Genomic DNA, 15,087 nt, shown 5'->3' with positions numbered 1-15,087 from the left:
GCTGCTGCCCGTGGGGGATCCAGGTTGGAGCAGTTTGCTCCTGAGGGATGGACTCCATGGCACGGACCCATATCTGGAAGCAGTTCTTGAAGTAGCTGCTGCCTGTGGGAAGCCCACACTGGATCAGTTCAGCAAGGACTGCATCCCATGGGAGGGACCCCGCAGCACAGGGGACAAGAGTGACCGAGAAGGAGTGGCAGAGAAGAAGCGCTATAGATTGACCATAACCCCCATTCCCGCGATCCCTTGCACAACTCGGGGGAAGGAGGTGGAAGAGGGTGAATGGGGGGAAGGTGCTTTTGGTTTCTTTCCTTTGTTCCTCGCTTCTCTAGCTTGTTAGTAATAGGCAATAAATCTTACTATCTCCCTATGCTGAGTCTGTTTTGCCCGTCACAATAATTACTGCATGATCTCCTCATCTCAACCCTTGAGCCCTTTTCATCATATTTTCTCCCCGTTCCCTCTTTGAGGAGGGGGAGTGAGAGAGCGGTTGTGGTGGAGCTCGGCTGCCCACCCGAGTAAAACCACCACAAGGATCCGGGAAACTACAGGCCAGTCAGTCTCACCTCTGTCCCTGGAAAGGTGTTGGAACAGCTTGTTCTGGAGGCCATCTCCAAGCAATTGGACGAGAAGAATGTTATGAGGAGTAGTCAGCATGGATTCACCAAGGGAAAGTTGTGCTTGACTAACCTCATTGCCTTCTATGATGGCATCACCAGCTGGGTAGAGGGGGGGAGAGCAGTGGATGTCATCTACCTTGATTTTAGCAAGGCTTTTGATACTGTCTCCCACGACATTCTGCTAGCAAAGCTGCGAAAGTGTGGGATAGAGGAGTGGACAGTAAGGTGGGTTGAGAACTGGCTGACTGGCCGAGCTCAGAGGGTGGTGATCAGTGGCGCAGAGTCCGGCTGGAGACCTGTGACTAGCGGTGTTCCCCAGGGGTCAGTGCTGGGTCTGGTCCTGTTCAACATCTTCATCGACGACCTTGATGAGGGAATAGTGTCCGCCCTCAGCAAGTACGCCGATGACACAAAGCTGGGAGGAGTGGCCGACACGCCAGAAGGCTGTGCTGCCATTCAGTGAGACCTGGACTGGCTGGAGAGATGGGCAGGAAGAAACCAAATGAGGTTCAATAAGAGCAAGTGTAGAGTCCTGCACCTGGGAAGGAACAGACGCATGTATCAGTACAGGCTGGGGGACGACCTGCTGGAGAGGAGCTCTGAGGAGAAAGACCTGGGGGTCCTGGTGGATGACAGGTTGGCCATGAGCCAGCAGTGTGCCCTGGTGGCCAAGAGGCCCAATGGGATCCTGGCGTGCATTAAAAGGAGCATGGCCAGCAGGTCAAGGGAGGTGATCCTCCCCCTCTACTCTGCCCTGGTCAGGCCTCACCTGGAGTACTGTGTCCAGTTCTGGGCTCCTTGGTACAAAGAAGACAGGGAACTCCTGGAAAGAGTGCAGCAGAGGGCCACAATGATGATACGGGGCCTGGAGCATCTTCCCTATGAAGAAAGACTGAGAGACCTGGGTCTGTTCAGCCTGGAGAAAAGAAGACTGAGAGGGGATCTCATCAATGTTTATAAATATCTGAGGTGTGGGAGACAGAGGGATTTGGCCAACCTCTTTTCAGTGGTTTGTGGGGACAGGACAAGGGGCAATGGCCACAAGATGGAGCACAGCAAGTTCTGTCCTGACATGTGACAGAACTCCTTCACAGTGAGGGTGACGAAGCACTGGGACAGGCTGCCCAGGGAGGTTGTGGGGTCTCCTTCTCTGGAGATATTCAAGGCCCGTCTGGATGCCTACCTGGGCAGCCTGCTCTAGGGAACCTGTTTTGGCAGGGAGGTTGGACCCGGTGATCTCTCAAGGTCCCTTCCAACCCCTACAATTCTGTGATTCTGTGATTCTTCTGCTGCGTTATATTCATTTCTCTTGAAAAGCTCAGGGATCGCTGCTTAAATGCCTGCAGGACAATGAACATTTTTAGGGAGCTGCAAGACATGATGTGCATCATGGCAAGGACGGGGTGGAGAGGGGAACAGAGGGTGCATGGCAAAAAATTGAGCTGATTTGAAGGCAGCGGCGGGGAGGGAGGAAGCTGACCTACTCACCATGTGGGGGGAAATAGTTAATCTGATGGTACACAGGAAGGAAAGGAGTTACCTGAGGGTTTGGGGAGGTAAATTTCCCACCCATGCATTTCCGATGACCTACAGTTCGCTACAGGGTCCATCTCTGCCTAAACTTGTGCACCCGAACTCATTCCCTGACTGCATACACACCTTCAGTTGCCTCTGCTTGCCCTCTGGTCCCTTCTGGACATCTTTTGCCCTGCAGTGACGCCCGCATCTTTCTTTGGTGTCTTGTCCCCTTGGAATCGTTCAGCTTTTCATGCTCCCTAGAGCGATCTTTCAGTGAAAGCAAAGCCTCCCCCTGAAAAACATCTTTCAGTTTTGTGCTTGCCATCCTGAAATTCTTCTTCACTAAGCTGAAAACCATTTACCATTTTAGCTCCTCATTTCTTTCCATTTTAGCTACATGAAAACATAGAAGCTATTTTAACAGGCTCCTTTAGCTAAGTAAACTGGAAAAAAATATTACCTGGAGTTAATGATTAACATAATTAAACACTTTAGTTCAAACCAGAACTGTCAGGATCATCCAGACATAGAGGGATTTCATGGGGCTTTCGTTTTGCTTCGTGGGGCAATACAAAGTCACAGAAGGAATGAGGTGGAAGCAAGTCTGGAATATTTGGAAAGTATCACAATTTTGAGAGAAGACGGATGGGTCAGGAGAAATTCCTTGTGATGAAACTCAGATGCTCAGGAAGGGTGGACTGCTGCTTATAGTATGGGAAATGCTACAAGTGATGTGCAGACTATGCAGTAACCGTGGCAGAAACCAGCTGGCCTCGAAACTCTTCCTTTCACCTCACGTTTTACAGATGCTCTGCCGACTCTTAAATGATCCACGGTAATACAGATGTCTGAGTTGGTACTTTACAGCAGCAGCATGTGAGCAGCCTCTCTCCAATGGGCCCTTTGTATCTGTTAATTTTGCCCGCTCTTTTCACCTTTTTCTGTTAGAACTTTGAAGACTTCAGTAGTCAGGAGCCAGAGAAATTGCTTATCATTTCTGGATGCACTGCTAATGGGAAACACCTGTTTCCAGTTCACTATCGAAAGCCTAGATCTAACCCTGTGTCTGTTAACCAAAAGACGTTCATTTTGACCTGAAGAGCACAGCAGCGCTCCTTTAGCAGCACAGGTTTATTATACAGCACGGAGTGGTGTAATTGCTTACAACAAAAGCTCAGTGGAGTGATTTGGGAAAGCAGGGATAATTCTGCACAAAGAATGATGCCAAGCCTCTCATCATCAAACTTAACAGGTCTTATAGCAAGGTTCATGCTGCAGCCTGGACCTACGATGTGATTTTAGTCGTGCAAAAGCTGTGGTTGGAAACGCCCAACCCAAGCACTGTGAGGGTGGTGATGGAGCTGGGCGAAGGTGGCACGGCTGGACCCATCACCCCGAGCCTACAACCCAAAGCCATGGAGATCACACGTCACACCTGCAGGCTGAACTGCAGGAGGAAGGTCTGAAAACCACCTCGAACCTCGAACGTCTGTGAGCAAAGGGCTGAGTTACAGCCAAGTATGGAAGGGTGTGAATTTTCTGGTTGTTGCTGAAGCTTTGTTGTTCGAGCTGTGGGTGCTGCGGCTTTGAAGTCCCCCACAGCAGTCAGCCACTCTTCCCTCCCAGGTAACCTGTCCGACAAAGTGAAAACCAGAGCCCAGTGCTGAGCACCGGGAATGGGAGAAGAGATGTGCAATGGGTACCGTGCACTGGAGGTGGGATCACCATGGGGGTTCGGCCAGGTCTTCCAGCCAGGAGGTCAAGGAGCTCTTGAACCACGTGGAGACATGTGCATCCCTCCAGCTTCCCCCAGGACATGTCACCTGTCCTCAGGGCTCTCCCTGGGACAAGCCCTTCCCACCGTGCTGGTTTCCCATGGAGAAAGAAGGCCAAGCTCTGGGAAGCCACAATGAGACCCCTCTGTTTTCTCCTAGCTGGGAGACGGCAGCCAAGGCAATCCCATTACATTATGTGGATATTCCCATCTGCAGGGATATCCGTGCATCTCTCTCGTCTGTTGTGCAGGCTGAATTGTGAAAGAAATCCATGGGGCACAATAAATGGAGAAGGATGGTGGCCCAAGTCCTGTGGTCCTGACCAAGGAAGCCAGGACTCCAAGCCAAGCTCTCTTTTTCACATACGTACAGAAACAGAGCTGGTACTTCAGGACTTGCTTCTCAGACTGACCCTCCTGGAGAGAACTCGTTGGTGTTTTCCTTGTAGTTATTGACAGCCTGACTTCTGAGGTTTCTGGCGTGGAAAACACCTTGGGGGAGATGTTCCTACCAGGCTTGGGGTGATGCTGGGTCCGGGTGGCTCAGGATGCTGTTACGAGTGGACGATGCAGCTGCAGGCTAATGCTGCCCATGCTGTGCTGGTTGGGTTTCCTGCAGAAGCATGAGGGGCCTGTCCTAAGAGAAGGTTCTTAGAGGTGAGGATGCAAAACCTACCACATAGATGTGAGAAAAGACTAATTAATAGCTTCCTCTTACCTGTGTATCTATTTCAGCCAAAAGGCAGTGGTTCATCCTAAGACTCAGGACTGAATCAAATGCTGCTTCCTGGGACATTTTGCCTGATATTTTGGGCTATCAAGGTCCAAGTGCCAGGACTGAACGTGGTTTATGGGGACCTGCAAACACAAGGGGTCTCCAAGTCCTGAGCAAGTGATTTTTTCCAGTGTGCTTCAAGCTGAAATGGCCCAACTGGTGAGAAATGACAGAAAACGTCAGGATAATTCTCTCTGGTCCAGGTTTCTTCTCCGTGAGAGGTACTTCAGGACCTCAGGTGCTCTCTCAGGATTAGATCAATGGCCCCATGGACGTGCTCCTGCACATCTCCTGTGAAATCGGTGGCTTGTCTTTCTTCCTGTTGCTGTCTCACTGGATGGCAAAGCCATCATAATATAAATGTGTTACTGCAAATGGTTCTATTACCTGCTATGACATCAAGGCATGGCTGCAAGAGCTTCCTGTCCGTGGGGTGGAAGCTTTTCTCTTGCTGCTGAGAGCTGATTTCATCTGCCCCAAAGGCCTTGTGTTATTTGCTGTTCCTAAACATCAAAATCCCCTTTAATTCCCATTTTCTGTTTATTGGTGCTTCATGTTTTCTTGAACTCCTTTCCTTTGTAGCATGGTGCCTTGTTCTTGGTGATGAACGTGTAAAGGAAGTGTGGTTTTGATGCTATGACATGATGCAAGCTTTGGACTGTGGAGTGTCAGCAATGATCTGTTTGCAAATGAATTAATATTAATATTAATAATAATTGTTCTAATGTTTACAGCTCCTTGTTCTTTGTCCAGTTCAGAGCTTCCTAAAATCCTCCTAAACTTCTCGGCACACTTCTGCTCCCCCAGCCTCCAAGATGCCACCAGCACGCTTCGCTTGCAGCTCCCTGCTGAGCTCCCAGCCCTTTGACGATCAACCATATCCTATCCTACCCACTGCAAGCGTGCTCAGTGCAACAGGAAGGAAGAGGAAGAGGGAGGACAGTGTGAAATCTCTCACCATCAGCAGAGCACTGCTCTTGAAGATGCAAGTTTGGGGAGCTTTGAAGCTCTTGGTGTTTTGCGGAGCTCCCTGCTACCCCGAAGGTGGTCAGTGCATGCCAGAATCCTTGAGGTCTGCGGCATCTGAGGGTGAACTGCAGCAGGAGGTAGAAAAGCAAAGAGGGACACGGCAAAGGTGAGGGAGAGCTCGTCCAATGTGGTCCATGCTCACAAACCAGCAGGTCCATGCCCTCTGCCATGCTTATGGAGAGATGGTTCCCTGGCATCCTCAGTGCTCTGCCCCTGCGATATCTGGGCTGCTTTCAGGTCCTTTGCTGCCACCAGTGCTTCCCATCCAGCTGCACTTCTTGTAGAAGTTGTGGGGACCATTGCACATCTCTGCCTGTCAGTTGACAAGGAAAGAAGATCCATGGGAAGCATCTGCCTCTCTGCCTGTGCGCAGGTTGCCCGTGCATCCCCGTCAGGAGCCCTTCCTTTCTACATTTAAACACCCATTATATTTATATTTCAATAACTATCCGTTATATTTATATTCCAATATCTGGAAATAAACATTTCCAGGGGGGAGGCACAGCTCCTCACCATGGGAGGAAGCTGCTCTGTTGGGAAGCCCATGGACTGGGATAAGCACCAAATATTTTTACACCAACAAACAGAGCTGGACTCCTGTGCAAGAGGCTTGTTTCAGTGCACCTGCACCACCATTGCTGACCTGTTGGCAGACTGGCCTCCTCCCTGAGACGTGTCTGCATGCAAATTCTGAGGTCAGCACAGATGTTCAGCTTGTCACAGAGACACCCTACATGCAGCCAAGGGCCAAAGGCAAGGGGACGGGATGTCTCCGCAGAGCTGCGCCGTTGTCTGCCTCACCCTGATGCTGGTGGGTAAGTTGGGATGAGGCAAGCAGAAAGCACCTTGGGTGATGTGAGAGCTGCAAGTGGGGTAAGCTTGAGCTGATGGAAAGGAAAGGAAGAAGCCGGTGGTGACCATGGAGCGCTGTCCTCAAGCACAGATGGCTAGGGACGTTGAGGGAAGGATCACAAGGTTGATGTGCTCATTGCGAAACATCAGCCAAGGGCTGGAGCCAGGACAGATGTTCATGGAGCTCCTGGTCACTGCTGGTGCTGCTCTGCGAGTGCTGCTGGTCCATTCCTGGCAATGACGGGCAGCCCATGAGGGGTGATACCTGCAGGATGCCCCTGCCAGCTGGAGAGTTGCATCCCATGGGGATCCCACCAACGGGGATGCAATGGATGCATTTTGCTGAGAGCCAGCTGAGGTGCGTGAGGAAGTGGTGGCAGGGCAGGGTGGGCTGCGAGCGCTGTGCTCCAAGGGGGGAGAATCTGCCGCTGATCTGCTGATCTGCCTCTTCCCCTCTGCAGGGAGAAACCTGGGCTTCCTCGTGGAAATCCCGCACGATGCAGTCAGTGGCACCGTGGGGCAGTCCGTGCTCCTGCCCGTCTCCTACACATTCAACAGCACTCCTCACTTCCCAGTGTCTATTAAGTGGAGGTTTGGTCACCCCTCACAAGTAATCATCTCCTGCACAGTGCTGAACTGCTCCTTGGTTACTGGGGGGGCTCCCAAGAACTGCTCCACAAAATGTTTCCCCCATGCTTCACATGCGGGCCGTGTTGAGCTCTTCCCTGAGAACGCATCCCTGCTGCTGCGGGACCTGAAGCTCAGTGACAGCGGGGTGTACAACATCAGCTTTGTAAAGCAAAGACAAAGCAGGCACATCACCCTGACCGTGCTTGAGCAGCCCGTCCCCGCGGGCCCTTCCAGTGAAGGTAAGTGTCCCTCGTGCTGCCCTGGCAGAATTCCTGTCCCTCCTGATAGGGACAGCACAGGACCCCTGTGGAGGTGTCCCAGAGGAGGTGGCAGCCTCCCGCAGCCGCATCTCCGCTCTCCTACCGCAGAAATTCATCAAGGAGCAGGAGGGATGGCCGCACGCATCCCTTGCTACATCCTCGGAGGCTGCTACTGCTTCATCCTGCTGCTCCTGCAGCTGCTCTTTCACCTGTGCTGGCTGCGGGGCAGCCGCCAGCAGCAGGGCAGACGTGGGGAAGCCTGCGGCTGCTGCTGGGGAGAAGGGAGCCAGCGTGCGGGAGCAGCCAGGGCCGGCACCCCAGGCTGGCAGCAGCAGCCGCCCCGCAGTGCCCGGGCAGAATGAAGGCGCTCAGCTGGTGGCTCAGGGCTGCTTTTCCTCCTGGCACCTGCCCCTCTGCGGGACAAACCGGGGTCCTGGCCGCTGCCTGTCCCCAGGCACCGTCCTGCCTCCAGCGCACAACCACTCCCCACACTCACATACCCCTGCTGTTAAATTCCCGCTCCCCTGGGCAAATAAACACCTTTCCTCTGGCATCCCTGTCTCCAAAGTGCCTGGCATGGGGCTGCAGAACCACTTGAAGCAGTTCCAGCAGCAAAGCGAGAGGCGGGAGAGTTTCCCAAGGCTTCTGGCCTGCCCCAGGAGGCCCCAAAGGCTGCTTTGGTGGGGCAGGGGCTGGTTGGCTGCTGAGGCTGACGGGTGACAGCTGAAGGAAGGCCCGCTCAGCCAGTGAGCTGCATCCCCTGGAAAATCCCCCCAAAATCGGGGATGCGATGGACGCATTTTGCTGGCAGCTCCCTGCTGCGTGCGTGGAAGGGGTGCTGGGGCAGAAGCAGCGCCCACGGTGGGGGCACAGGGGACACCCCGCAGCCCCCTCTCTCCCCGCAGCCCCGCAGCGTGCAGGTGGCACAGGAAGGAGCCGGGGCTCGCCCGCCCGCAGCGAACCCCACGACGCCGAGGGGCTGAGCGAGAGCCTCCGACTTCCTCCCGGCCCAGGCGAGCGCAGCAGCCGCAGGCGATGTGTCCTGGCCGGCGCTGCTGGGGCCTCGGCTCCCTCCTGCTGCTGCTGCTGCTCGGTGAGTTGGGGATGGGGCAGCTGCCTTCACCCTGGGGGCAGCCCGGGGGCTGCGGCTGGAAAAGCCAGCCGGGAGGTGGCTGGGGCCAAGGGGCTGGGGGTGCAGGTGGTGCGGAGCCCACCCTGGGGTGGCTGCATCCAATGGGGTCCCCAAAAATAAGGGTGCTGCACTGAGGTCTGGTGTCTGGGCATGAGGCTTCTGTCAGCAGGCGGTGGGACAGGGTGGGCTGCGAGCGCTGTGCTCCAAAGGGGGAGAATCTGCCGCTGATCTGCTGATCTGCCTCTTCCCCTCTGCAGGGAGAAACCTGGGCTTCCTCGTGGAAATCCCGCACGATGCAGTCAGTGGCACCGTGGGGCAGTCCGTGCTCCTGCCCGTCTCCTACACATTCAACAGCTCCCCTCACTTCCCAGTGTCTATTAAGTGGAGGTTTGGTCACCCCTCACAAGTAATCATCTCCTGCACAGTGCTGAACTGCTCCTTGAGTGCTGGGGGGGCTCCCAAGAACTGCTCCACAAAATGTTTCCCCCATGCTTCACATGCGGGCCGTGTTGAGCTCTTCCCTGAGAACGCATCCCTGCTGCTGCGGGACCTGAAGCTCAGTGACAGCGGGGTGTACAACATCAGCTTTGTAAAGCAAAGACAAAGCAGGCACATCACCCTGACCGTGCTTGAGCAGCCCGTCCCCGCGGGCCCTTCCAGTGAAGGTAAGTGTCCCTCGTGCTGCCCTGGCAGAATTCCTGTCCCTCCTGATAGGGACAGCACAGGACCCCTGTGGAGGTGTCCCAGAGGAGGTGGCAGCCTCCCGCAGCCGCATCTCCGCTCTCCTACCGCAGAAACTCATCAAGGAGCAGGAGGGATGGCCGCACGCATCCCTTGCTACATCCTCGGAGGCTGCTACTGCTTCATCCTGCTGCTCCTGCAGCTGCTCTTTCACCTGTGCTGGCTGCGGGGCAGCCGCCAGCAGCAGGGCAGACGTGGGGAAGCCTGCGGCTGCTGCTGGGGAGAAGGGAGCCAGCGTGCGGGAGCAGCCAGGGCCGGCACCCCAGGCTGGCAGCAGCAGCCGCCCCGCAGTGCCCGGGCAGAATGAAGGCGCTCAGCTGGTGGCTCAGGGCTGCTTTTCCTCCTGGCACCTGCCCCTCTGCGGGACAAACCGGGGTCCTGGCCGCTGCCTGTCCCCAGGCACCGTCCTGCCTCCAGCGCACAACCACTCCCCACACTCACATACCCCTGCTGTTAAATTCCCGCTCCCCTGGGCAAATAAACACCTTTCCTCTGGCATCCCTGTCTCCAAAGTGCCTGGCATGGGGCTGCAGAACCACTTGAAGCAGTTCCAGCAGCAAAGCGAGAGGCGGGAGAGTTTCCCAAGGCTTCTGGCCTGCCCCAGGAGGCCCCAAAGGCTGCTTTGGTGGGGCAGGGGCTGGTTGGCTGCTGAGGCTGACGGGTGACAGCTGAAGGAAGGCCCGCTCAGCCAGTGAGCTGCATCCCCTGGAAAATCCCCCCAAAATCGGGGATGCGATGGACGCATTTTGCTGGCAGCTCCCTGCTGCGTGCGTGGAAGGGGTGCTGGGGCAGAAGCAGCGCCCACGGTGGGGGCACAGGGGACACCCCGCAGCCCCCTCTCTCCCCGCAGCCCCGCAGCGTGCAGGTGGCACAGGAAGGAGCCGGGGCTCGCCCGCCCGCAGCGAACCCCACGACGCCGAGGGGCTGAGCGAGAGCCTCCGACTTCCTCCCGGCCCAGGCGAGCGCAGCAGCCGCAGGCGATGTGTCCTGGCCGGCGCTGCTGGGGCCTCGGCTCCCTCCTGCTGCTGCTGCTGCTCGGTGAGTTGGGGATGGGGCAGCTGCCTTCACCCTGGGGGCAGCCCGGGGGCTGCGGCTGGAAAAGCCAGCCGGGAGGTGGCTGGGGCCAAGGGGCTGGGGGTGCAGGTGGTGCGGAGCCCACCCTGGGGTGGCTGCATCCAATGGGGTCCCCAAAAATAAGGGTGCTGCACTGAGGTCTGGTGTCTGGGCATGAGGCTTCTGTCAGCAGGCGGTGGGACAGGGTGGGCTGCGAGCGCTGTGCTCCAAAGGGGGAGAATCTGCCGCTGATCTGCTGATCTGCCTCTTCCCCTCTGCAGGGAGAAACCTGGGCTTCCTCGTGGAAATCCCGCACGATGCAGTCAGTGGCACCGTGGGGCAGTCCGTGCTCCTGCCCGTCTCCTACACATTCAACAGCTCCCCTCACTTCCCAGTGTCTATTAAGTGGAGGTTTGGTCACCCCTCACAAGTAATCATCTCCTGCACAGTGCTGAACTGCTCCTTGAGTGCTGGGGGGGCTCCCAAGAACTGCTCCACAAAATGTTTCCCCCATGCTTCACATGCGGGCCGTGTTGAGCTCTTCCCTGAGAACGCATCCCTGCTGCTGCGGGACCTGAAGCTCAGTGACAGCGGGGTGTACAACGTCAGCTTTGTACAGCAACAACAAAGCAGGCACATCACCCTGACCGTGCTTGAGCAGCCCGTCCCCACGGGCCCTTCCAGTGAAGGTAAGTGTCCCTGTGCCAGGCACAGGCACCTCCTGCACTGCTCTGGCCATGGGTAGCATCGGGCGCAGGCACAATTTTGGTCCCTCTTCCCACGGGGCCAAACTGCTGCAATGAAGAGAGGATTCCCAGGGGTGTCCTAGGTGGTGCTGGTTGTGCTCCTCCAGTTGTAGCTGGAAGCCCATCGTTCCCCCTTCTGCCACCATTAACTAGACGTACGAGTGAGTGCTTCTTGCCCAGCTGCTTGTCTCTGCAGGAGAAAGGCTCCACTAGCAGCGTTGCCTTTAGCTAAAATGAATGGCTGCAGAGAATGAATGGGAGAGGTGGGCTCAGGAACCCAAGCACCAGGTCTGAGTCCTGTACTGGGGCAATTGTAATATTTGCTGGGGAGAATTGGGCACTTGGGGGTAAATCAGCGGCCACAGAGGCTGAGAAGAAAATGCACCAAATGCTCTCCTACCACTCACATGCAACGTAGATGAAATAATCACCACAGCAGTATCTGCTGCTACTGTATTCCTTTAGGAAGCACTTACAGCATCTGTTGTCTTCCAAATGTCAGGCACCAGCAATCAAGACCACACCCATAACTACATAATTGGAGCTTGCTCATTAATATTCCTCCTTCTGCTGTTCCTGGTCTTCTGCGTTTGGCGCTGGGGTAGGTGGTTCTGCTCCTGCATTGCAAACTTTGAGGTTGCACCTCTGGTTCCTTTGGGCATATTCCCTGGGGATAAAGGTAGTGGGGAGGCTCTGAAGAGGTTCTGCTCTTCACGCCAGAATTATTCCTTTCCTGTGAGCTCCCCTTCAGCGTACCACCTCCTTCCATTTGTAAAGAGTCATAGTTTCTAGTTTGTGATGCAGCTTAACAAAGCAGAAGCACAGCATGGGGCTGTTGCAACGGTTTTCTGGAGAACCCATACCTTCTGGTGCTGAGACCAGAATAAAGTTGCTGCATCACTTCTAGTCTGTAAGAGAGGTACAACACCATGGACTCAGAAACGCATCCTCTAAGTGTGGCCAGACTGTTCTGTTGGGGACACTTTAAAACTCCAGCTGGGGAGAATACCTTGGGGTGTGTGCACTGGAAAATAAACCAGCGAGGTGCCTATCTCCACAGCTCCCATCAAAACCTTCATCCCTGAGGATGCCTTTGTCAGGAGACAAGTTCATTTGTTTCCAAGTGGGAGATTTCACCCGTGCTTGGCTGGAGCAGCCACAGAAATCTCCGTCTTGATGGCAAAATCCACATCAACCCCCCTGGTGAAAGTGCCAGTATAGTACCTCTGGTTCCCCAGGGCTAGGAGAGGGGAGGGTGCAACCTGTCGGTAATAAAACCCTCTTTTTCCGAGGTGCAGTGCAGCAGAAGAAGATGAGAATCGTTAAACAACAGCAGGTACAGAAAAAAAATTTGAAAGCTCTTTGGGTAAATGCTAACTGCTGGCTTGAATAAGATGCACTGAGCTACAAGAATTGGTTCTGAATTTAAAAATAGGAAGTTAATTCCGTGTTGTAAGGGCAAGCTGCAAAGTGGTAAGTGACCCTGGGGTACTCCCTTCCCCCAGCTGCACGTTTTCCCTTTGCCTCCCTCCCCGACCCCAAAAGGACCTGATTTTACCTTCATGGCTGAGAAGCCTAGGGACAGCTTTGGCTGACAGCAGCAAGGAGGGTGCAGAATGGTTAAATGCAAAGCAATGTGCAGATAATCACCCTTCCCTGCTTGGCAGCCTCACGGGTTTATGTCGGGGCACTACTTCAGGGGTCTCTGTGGGCCATGCAGACAGCCAGGATCAACCCCAACCCTCCCATGGGCAAAGCCACCTGGGCTTTACATAGCTCCTGCTTCTGCTGACTCCTCCTGGCTTGCTGTTAGCAGCTCCAGGACCCCTCCTGATCCCAACATCCCCTGGAGAAGGCTGTCACCTTGTGTGTTTTCTCTGTGCTTCTCTAGGCCTTGAACACACAGGAGCCCCACGTGGACAACACTGCGGCAAGGGAAATAATGACCATTTATTCCAGAGTCGGAGACAGCTTTGAACATCCAGAGCTGAGAGCATCACCACAGGTCATCTACTCATCTATAACCTCCCTCAATTCCTGAGGACAGGACTGGGCACCACCAGCTCCTGCTTTGGCTGCGGGAGCTGCCTGGAGCAGAGCTCTGAACTTTGCAGGAGATAGCCCTGCCACAAAGGTGGCTGGTGATTTCATCACTGACCAGAGGAAGGTGCCCAACGTAAAGGCAAATCAGCAGTGCATCCATGGGAAGCCTTATTCCACTGACTCACCTTAATCTGAGGGCTAACGGAGAGCACTGTATTTCAGTCCTGTGCTCCAGGGTCACTTACCAATTGTCTTGTCATATTAAAAGAATGCATGAAGAAGATCTTTTGACCTGGAAAGCTGTCCGTATTTTTATGAGTATGCCAAGTCACTGTAGAGCAGACTCTTCCTGCCATGAAATCTGCTTGGCCTTGGGATCCCAGGGCAATAGGTTCCTCTGCTAATCTTTTGAAAAGTCCCCTTGAAGGGCAAGGAGCTGGGACTTTCTGTACAATGGAGTTCCTAGCACATGGTGGCATTCCTTTAAAACTGTTCGTACAGGTGGATGAAAGCTGAGATGCCTAACTCTGATTTAAAATTAAAGGCCACATGTCCCCTAGCAGCACTAGCTTTTTAAAAATGCAGTAAGGGTATAAATTGATTTTGTTTTGCTCTGGGCTTCATGGAAAACAAGACAGTACATACCGATACATGGGGCCCCATCAGTAATAAATGGATGCTAGGACAGGACAAGAGTGCTAGGCGTCTCCCAACCATAGCCAGGCCCAGAGAGAGCATGGAAACTGCTGCTGCTGCCTCCCTCTTTGCATGCTCCTGTGTCAGCTGGGATGATGTTCAAGAGAGACAATGATGATGACGGTGGTGGTTCAAGCCCCAGCACCAGCAGCCCCTCTCCTGGCTCTGGGTGAAGGACCTGGCTGCTCTGCTCTTGGAAAGTCCTGCTAACCTTCACGACAGCAGAGTTTTTTCTTCCAGAAAACAGAAGCTCTTTGTGACTTAATAAAACCGCAAAAGCTGAAAAGTTGCCTTAGGTACGCATGAAGCTTTTGCAGTGGTTAGCGTGAGGCCTTAAGTAGCAGGAGAGAAGAAAGTACTAAAAAAGTGAAGCAGTAGCAAATAATTGCACAGGAAATGTGGCTATCAGTCCTCAGACTAAAGCACACGTGGTCACTGCTGTACTGGTTGTCCCCTCAGCAGACCTAATTTTGTTCCTGATCCCTGCTGAAGGATTTGGAAACACCATCCCCGGAGAGCGTGGCAGGGCAAGGGAGGACTGCTGAGATCTGCTCCTCCACAGCTGTGAGTGGAGCCCACCCCCAGCAGAAAAACTTCTTGATCTCCCTGGTGCCTGCTAGAGCACAAAATAACCTGCAGCAAAATGAAGACCTAGGTCCGAATTTGGACATCCAGTGTTCACCCAGAAACACAACCACCCCTTTATGAGCCTTGTGTCTCCCAGAGCAGCTTCTTCTCGGAGAAGACATCTTTGGAGAGCCCGGTCCCTGAAATGTCATCTGCAAAGAAGACCTGCAAGGCAGGGGGGATTAAATCCTCCCTGTGGGACCAGGGTCTCAGGGGGGCACCAGGGAGCCTTTGCAGGAGGTGAAGTCCTGCTGCACCCATGCTCAGCTAAGGCACAGGGAGCAAAGTGCCCCTTCTGCTTCCACGGGTTTTCTCAGCTAAAATAAAGTTTTGCAAGAGTTCCCAGAGTTTTGCCTTATTCTCCTGCTCTTTGGTAGCATTGAGGCACGTTGTGGGTCTTGTGGTTTACTGCGAGCTTGGAGGAGTGGCTGGTGGTGGGGAGAGGAAGGGAGCAGACAGCTCATCCAGAGCGAAAGGGCAATTACATTTCCTGGACATTTCATACAAGTGCTGCAATTTTCGCTTTTGCTCTAACATGCCTATACGCTTTCTTTTTGGCAACTCACTTGCTTTTGAGCTAAAATTCACTTT

The 15,087-nt window shown here is 54.2% G+C and overlaps 1 protein-coding gene across 1 annotated transcript; it reads left to right on the top strand.

Annotated features, from left to right (window-relative positions):
* Window positions 1-9,185: 9,185 nt before the first annotated feature.
* On the top strand, window positions 9,186-14,291 carry LOC121077260. The gene is made up of 6 exons (XM_040572346.1): window positions 9,186-9,255; window positions 9,385-10,369; window positions 10,666-11,073; window positions 11,633-11,731; window positions 12,429-12,466; window positions 13,022-14,291. Exons 2-6 carry the CDS (start codon window positions 10,312-10,314, stop codon window positions 13,169-13,171), a joined length of 753 nt encoding a protein of 250 aa, XP_040428280.1. The 5' UTR covers window positions 9,186-9,255; window positions 9,385-10,311; the 3' UTR covers window positions 13,172-14,291.
* Window positions 14,292-15,087: the final 796 nt, after the last annotated feature.

This window comes from Cygnus olor, chromosome 13 (genome assembly GCF_009769625.2).
Source record: "Cygnus olor isolate bCygOlo1 chromosome 13, bCygOlo1.pri.v2, whole genome shotgun sequence".
NCBI lineage: Eukaryota > Metazoa > Chordata > Aves > Anseriformes > Anatidae > Cygnus > Cygnus olor.
This window is presented reverse-complemented; position numbering and strand designations above follow the sequence as displayed.